Source organism: Falco biarmicus, chromosome W (assembly GCF_023638135.1).
Source record: "Falco biarmicus isolate bFalBia1 chromosome W, bFalBia1.pri, whole genome shotgun sequence".
NCBI lineage: Eukaryota > Metazoa > Chordata > Aves > Falconiformes > Falconidae > Falco > Falco biarmicus.
The window spans coordinates 19,006,863-19,015,066 of NC_079310.1; the positions used below are offsets into that span (position 1 = coordinate 19,006,863).

At 35.8% G+C, this 8,204-nt stretch overlaps 1 protein-coding gene across 1 annotated transcript; it reads right to left on the minus strand.

Annotated features, from left to right (window-relative positions):
- Positions 1–653: 653 nt before the first annotated feature.
- Positions 654–7,923, minus strand: LOC130141988 (transmembrane emp24 domain-containing protein 7). Its single transcript, XM_056323389.1, has 3 exons — positions 7,545–7,923; positions 5,754–5,999; positions 654–3,240 (listed from the first exon to the last, which is right to left on the minus strand). Exons 1-3 carry the CDS (start codon positions 7,713–7,715, stop codon positions 3,004–3,006), a joined length of 654 nt encoding a protein of 217 aa, XP_056179364.1. The 5' UTR covers positions 7,716–7,923; the 3' UTR covers positions 654–3,003.
- Positions 7,924–8,204: the final 281 nt, after the last annotated feature.

Genomic DNA, 8,204 nt, shown 5'->3' on the forward strand with positions numbered 1-8,204 from the left:
AATAGGTCAAGTCATTCCAGGCATCAGAAGTCAAATACTTAAAATTCCACTCCAACAGGAACAGGTTTACTATTGCATGCACTGATAATGTGCTGAGCAAAGAGCCAGTAACCATGCCATCTTGGTCTAACTTGAGTTTTTCCAAAGACCTTAAAGCATGTCTAATTATGAACAACAGTCAACTTGTACAATTCTCAACATACAGTAATAGAAGTAACAATTAAATGTCAGGTGGATTAACACTTTTGAAGGTAATGTGTTAAAATACTGGCTGACTTCTCAAATTGTTTTGTTTTCATTTGGTAGAGGAGCATTATTCTTCCAAAAAGCTTTGAATAACAAATCAGATCACATTCATATATTAATTTGTATTTTCCCCATACAACATCCACAGGGTCTTTTTGTCTTATTCAAACTTTTTTTCCCCCCACTTCAAATTAAAACAAGAACATTTCAGGACAAGAAAAGAAATCATGTAAACATAAAACATCCAAAGAATAGTTGAAACCTTCCACAATTTCAAACACAGTTGTATCACATTTAACACAGGGTGATTTAGTTGCATATCACACCACTGACTAAACTATTCTATTCATATATGCAGCTTTAACAAAAAAAAAAAAAATAATCACAAAACAATTCTTCACCCAGTGTTGAAGTGGTAGCATATGTTTTATTATATTCTATCCAATCACTTATTTTAAAAATACATTAAATTTTAAAATGTGCATCATATTTTTCATAACCCCCCCAAAAAAGGCATTTTTAAGCTATTGCTGCATATTATACAGCATTATACCAGAGATTTGGTTGAGATACATAATTTCAATGCAAAATTCAAATTCACTAAACCTCAGCAGGAATAATAGGGTGCTAAACAGTCCCATTCAACACATTCAAAAATTAAGAAAAATTAGAGACATGTATGTGACAGCCAGGTAATACTTTGTTTACCCCATTGTTTACCAATTTTGACAGTACACAGAACTGAGTGGGGAAAAAAAAGTTTGAATTTTTGAAACAAATGTTTTTGTTGTGATTAAAGCTACTCAAGAAATGATATTCAGGCTTCAAAGATTATAATGGACACTATCAAAATTAAATCATGTTTTTAACTGACTCTTGCACCTAAACTGCACCATTTGTGTAATGAAGCAAAAAAATACTGAAGATCAGTTGCTGAAACAAGGATAAAGCATATAGATACAATTAAGAATAGTGTACAGGCATAAAAAGAACACACTAGCTTTTTTGTTTTGTGATCTTTGAGACTTACAATTTCAGGGAAGTTTGTATCTCAGAAATGGGACTGCAATGTTGCAAGCTCAATACAGGATAGAAGGACATTATTATGCATAATTCTGAATATAATATACATTAAGCTTTTTAATACCTGTGATCTTTTAACTCATTTTTGAGGTGTTAAATATTTTTTTTCAGTTCTGAAAGAGTAGCTTATCAGTTTACAACAGAGGAAAGAATTATTTTTTTATTTTTTTTTTTAAAAGTGAGGTCATCTTAGATCAATTATTCAGAGCCTCCAAGTGCCACTTGGACATATGTATATGCAAAACTCATCAATGTTTTACTGGAAATAATACAGGCAACTAATGAGGATTTAGCATTTTTTTCTCTGCTTGCTGAAAACTAGTTTAAGTGGAATCTTTTGAATTAGAGTTAGTAACTCCAATTTTTTTCATCTTAGTTTTGGTTTGTGCACACTTAAAAATTGGTCAGAGTTCATTTATTCCTCTAGAACCATCTGAAAAAGTTTACCCTTATTTTGACTAGCTCAATTCAAGCAACTTGTATGTACATACATTTACTATCTTCCACATCCAAATAAAACAAGTTTTTATTACAATACATAAACTAAAGACATGAGCAGTGGAAGCAATGTATCTATAAATTTACCAAAAAGATACCCCAAAATATTTAAAACATTTCCTGACCACTGACAGATAAGAGTGGCAATTACATGTACAAGGCCATAATGTATCAGTGCACCAAACAGGAAAATAAAGTTCACAACACTCACACAATGCAGTACTATCATCAAATGGACTTCTTAATAGGAAAACAATTTATTAAAAAGCTTTGCATGTGCCTGATGGATGCAATATAACTGTCCAGTGCTGTTGCTGTATTGCTTGATAAAAATCAAGCTACCTGTGGTCTATGTGACAAGCAGCAGCAGCACAAGTAGAGATTGCACAGCTTTAGTGACAGTTACAAGATTCCCTATTTTATTGCATTTTTTAAAATAACTTGAATATTTTAAGTTTTTGAATAGAGAAAGCACATTTCCTGAGTAGTCTCAATTTAGAAGTTGTTTAGTAAAACATTGTAAGAGAGGAAATGCATTATATTTTAATGTAGAAAAGTATGTGTTTAAGCAAATACACTCAAGTATAAAATTTAGCAGATTTTGAAAGTTGAGATTTACCAAGCAGGTGGAGAATTTGCACCATCATGTAATATCAAGCTTGCAACAGTTTTACATATAAGCAAAGGATATGATTGGATATTTTTTTTTGTTACAGCAAATCAAAGCAGTGCAATACATTTTGCAGCTACAGTTCATCACATTAGCTTGCTTATAATAAACCAATACATTCAGCCTGAAAAAGTCAAATCAATTTTTAATAAGTATTGTCTTTCACGTCAGACACTAGATTGTTGGGTTCTTTTAAAGCATTATACCACAGATGGGCAATCTTATCAGTAAAGTCAAATTCAATTTTGATTAAAATCAGCAAAACCAAAAGAGGCTGGTCTTTGCCAGATACTTAATACAAGCATTAGAAAACATTAAGTCTACTCTTTATTTCAAATTGGGTGTCCTTTTCATAGCTTTTGGGGTATGCTTTGTGATTTTAATCAGTGAGGAAGGGTAGACATTTAGATGTTACACATATTTAGTTCCTTTGTACCTACAATTAATTGTAGAACAGTAATTTCACAAGTGAATAGCACAATGACCCTAAGCATTATCACTACTAGTTATGATCCAACACGGGTTGTCGTAGTTCTTTTATCTGAGAAGAAGCTTTTAAGGAGAAATACCTGCCCAATACTAACTACAAGAAGAATGATTGCTTCCCCTATTGACCAATAGGCTACTCTTGTGTTTAAATCCTCTGCTCTGCTGCGGCCTTGTGCTTCTCTCAACCGGAAATGAGTCTGATAATCAATGACAGACTTCAAAGCTTCATGAATTGAAACACACGCAGACTCCATCTAGAGAAGCAAACAAATACACAGCTCAAATTAAGAACCCTTCTAATGCTTGTTCTATGAAGTTCTATGGTTTGATATTTAAAATTAAGATTCACATAGCTTTACAGATGAAAGATTATCTCAGTCCACTGTTGGACTGATATACTATAAATCTAACATATCAATCAAGTTTTAAACACAGGAATTTAAACACAGAATTTAAACACTGAAGTACCAAAGAATGCAAAACTGCAGACTCAAAAAGTAATGGACTAAGAACCACAAACTGAATATTAAAATTCATGCATGTTTGGATTCAAAAGTGAACATAAACACTGTATTGAAATATGACAGTGATCCAACACTTGTTAATTCCGCATATATCAGCAAAACAAGTAGTAAATTTCTCTCCAGATTTAGATAGCTAGCAAGTTTCTTATATCATTAAGATGTGCATAGTAGATACTAAAACACTTTTAGTTTTTCTAAGTATGTAATTCTTCATTGCATAATTTTGAAACTTCAGTTTCACAAAAGCCTGAAATCTAGATTGCCGACCTCAACGCGCTCTTTTGGCATGAGACCCTTCTATTAGTCACATATGTAAAAAGTGATTAAAGGACAACTCATCTTTCAGTGTTCCTGGATGTTCCCTATCATATTCATATAACAAACACTCAAGACCAAATTGTCCAACTGCACTTGTCATCTTTCATAAGAATCACATTCCCTTTTCCAAACTGAAAAATCTTAACCTTTTCAATCTATGTACTACTGGCTTTCCAAGACCTAGATCATTTTATACAAACTTCTTCCATTTTCAGTTTATCTTCTGAAAGTAAGAGTCAGTACCCATGACTGTCTTTTGACCATCAAGAAATTAATATCTTCAAAATACTTAAGTTTTAGAACAACTAACCAACTGGCTGTCCCCTAAAAAACAGTATTTCCTGAAGATCAAAACCACAATCTATTATAAAAGGAAGTGTTTGACACCCTAATGAAAACCACTGTCAGTTACTTATATCTGTGTCAAATCAGTTTTTCAAGTTGATGACTTTCAGGACAGGTGTTTGAACAAGTCCAAGATATTCTTCTAAACAAAATTCAGGAAGAGATTTCATGCATTGAATTCTGCCATTTGTTTCACTGCTAAATTATAGAGCCCTCCTCTACTCTGCAGCAGGGACCTTAAATTTAAACAAAGTCTAGTTTCAGGGATTTACCTTTTACAGTCCCTGTGAAAGTCTGCCCAAATTTGGTCATACTACAAGCCTCAAGAAAATTGCAGCAGAGAACCTACTTACCAAAGATGTGTTATGCTTTGAAAGTTAACTTCTCCTTTCCCAAAGATCTGATTTGCATTATGTATGCTACAACCAAGTGAAACTTTTTCTTTTATCTTCTCCCACAGCCTGCAAAGATACTGGATCTAGAACCTGCATGTTCTGTGTTCTCAATACTCTCTCTCTACTGGTGCAAAAGTACTGACCAACAAAACCCCCCAAACACACACACCCCCCACTACACAAATAACCAAAACATGTAACAGAACACACAGAATGAAGGCTAAAGAAATTGCAGGGAGATAGGGAGCTACAGGATCAAGAATCAAAAGACAACATAAAGTAGGAGAAAGGTGATGAGAAGAAAGAGATAAGAATTATAACCAAATTCACAGCAAGTCACATACTCATTACAAATCTTTAGCCACTGCAGAATTATATGGGACAAATTCAAGTGAGCAAGATGGATATTTGGGAACTGGCATTTCTACCATTGAGTTTAAACTAGTAAAATAGTGGCCGTGTCCAGCATTTTATAATGGTTGTTTAAAGTGAAGTTTGGCAACAGTTATAGTGTAAGAATGTTAGTGAGAATTCGCAAAGTGACCATTCCAAGTGAAGTTGGCTGATTTAGTTTGGGCAGAAGTGGTATAAAACTAAAATTTTGAAGAAAGAAGGGAACATTAGGAAAATAAGTCCAGAGCAAGAATACTGCTTTGCCACTTAAGTGTCTTATAAATTACATATCTAGAAGCCAGTTAAGTATGAGTGATTTTGTTCATTTGTTTATTTTGCTAGAATTCTCTTTCCATTTTAAAAGTGACAGTTACATAGGAGATCAACCATTCAAGTCTTCCCCTCAAAAAAAGACTCTAAATAATTTTATTATAAAACCAAATTGTTCTCAAAGTTTCTCCAAAGTTCAGAAATTTCAAAAATCCCATTCCATTGATATTTTACACTTTATAGAATCCACACTTCCACAGACAGAACCATGGCATAAAAAAGTTCCCTTAAACTCTAGGCCACAGTATATTTTCCCTAATTCCCACTTAAACACTTGGTAATTCCTCCTCAGCTCTGCATTCCAAAAGTTCTAATTTTTGGAAAAGGTTCCCTTTTAGTAACTCAGTTTATTTTAAAGAAGCTCCAACCCATTCATTTTCAACAGTGATACAGATATCTAATGCAGTTGAATTTGAAAAACACCCTCAACCTAACAGTTGCTGTCAAACAACAATATTTTACCTGAGTAAGTGCAGTTGCTCTGTTTTCACTAGGAAACAGTGGTGGATCTTCTCCAACCTGGAAATCAAAGTACACAGTTTTGTGTGTGAAAGTAGAGAACTCATTGCTGAAGCAGAACTTGTATGTTCCATTTCTGGATGCAGTAAATGTGAAACTATCGTATTGTTTCTTCATCTCTTTGTATAATACAGCACCATCAGGACCTTCCAACCGACAATCAACATCATAATGACCTCCAGTGATCACCTGAAAACAACAAGAAATTGTCTTAAGCAGAACAGACATCCAACTAGCACTGCAAATTGTTTGATCTAACAAATGTTTTAAAATAAAATACATTAAATAAATTTAAAAAAATAATTCCAATACCAGTTTGCAAAATCCTCATCCTATGGAAGATTCACAGAACAAATAAAAATAAGATCTTTTAAACTGAGGATACGTAATGACAATGAATGATGTACCACTTATCTATAGGATGATGTACTTATCTTTATCTAAAAGTTGGGAAACATCCAAGGACCCTTATTGCTAACATGACAGATGTACTAATTGCTAAGTCCTTGGATTTGTCATCTTTAAAAAGCCATCTGGTCCTAAGTTCCTGTTGTTTATACAACGTGGCAAAGACAAGGACTTAAATCATGGTCACTAGTTTAGTGAGATATGTAAATGAGTTCCTGGAATTGTAATGAATATGTAAATTATTTCCTGGAAAATTAATGAATAGGTATGAGTGACTTGTATAAAGAGGGGACTGAAAAATCCCCTCGGTGTGCATGACTGGTGGAGCAATCCCCCATGCACCCAGCGCTGCTGAATAAAGATAACCTCTGCTCACTTGAATATTGGTGACTGATTCTTTAAATCAACAAGTTTTCTAACGGTTTGAGGGAAGTTTTAGTTACTTTGCTTTAAGATACTGGTGCCATAGCAAAGGCTGGAGTAGATGAAATTTGACGGGACAAAGACATTACTGTAATAAATCAGTAATTTACTATATCCACAAGCCCATCCATGCAATTTATTCAGCAAGTTGAGATTGCCAAAAAGCAGTAAAACAGACAATTTAGGCCATACATAAAGGAGCTAACTAGCCTATTAGGTCAAGCTGCTTTATGTTGCAGGAATGGCATATGTCCAATAGAACAGGTATTACAGCCTGGCTCATTTTCATATGTGCACGTCAACAGAGCAATGTTCTAGAAGTTCTACTGCTTCACTCCTGCACAATTAATGACAGCATTTCTTTCCAATACCAGCACATTCAGATTATGCCTACAAGCAACTCAAAACTTCATACGTGTGTCTCAAGTACTGTCAGCCTTTAATTATTGTTGGTCTACAGCACATTGTTCTGCAGAATCAGGCTAGCTATCCTATCACCACAGCAAGAGCAATTGGAAGTTTAGATATTCACAGCCTACTATTCTGATGACGCTCAGGCTAGTAAATTTAATCCCTGCTCTAAACTTCTTGACTTTAAGATAAAGCATCTTGAAGGATGAAGAGACTTCTATCCAAAGGCACAGCCCTTTTACATGCATACAGAAGCTTTCTAAAATAGTAGACATTTTATTTGAAATATTTAAATATTTATTAAAACATATAATGCTATAAAGATTTATTCAGAGTTGCCAAGCACTAAAAGCAATACTTCAGATACGCTGTTCACATAACAGTTTGAGTGTCCACCAATTTATATAAGTAGTAAGTTATTAAAACTCTAATATTAACGGTAAAAGTGAAATAACATAAGATTCCCCAGGAGTCGAGGGAAGCAAGAAGTACCTGAAACTCGAGGGTGCACTTAGTGTCCTGGACAATCTCCTCGTAGAAGCATTGCTTGGCATTGTCAGGCAGCTCGAAAGTGAGCTCAGAGGCCCGTGCCGTGCAGGCCACCACCAGCAGCAGCGTCATCCACCCCCACGGTCCCGCGGTTCCGGAACCCTGTAACAGCATCACTCGGCGTGCAGAGGGGACTAATGGTAAGAAAGATTGAACCGGGTGGAAAGAAGGCAGCCTCACGTCAGAAGCCAGCAGGCGCGGAATCCAGAAAAAGATGTCTGCGGCGACAACCGGTCACGACGGAGAAACCTAACTGAGGAAACACACTACACACCCGAAAGCAACCACGACACCTAGTACCGCCCTCATAGAAGCGTTTCCGGGTGAGTCCCCATAGTTTTATAGACGTGGTGTTTAGCGTGAAAGGGGGCGTTCCCCGCCTCTGCCGTGCGCGGTTGTGCGTTTGTTGTCTGACAACGGTTGTCAGGGAGCATGACGGCCCGGCACTGCAGTGGGGCCCGGCTGTGATACCAGCGAGCTGAGGTGGTGTCCAAGTTCACACAGATGACCCCTCGGCACCAGAGGTACCATAGGCACATGCGCAAGAGCTGCTCATCCCGGTTTTTTGCTGGGGGGTGCTCAGTTTACATAGCTAATTTACAG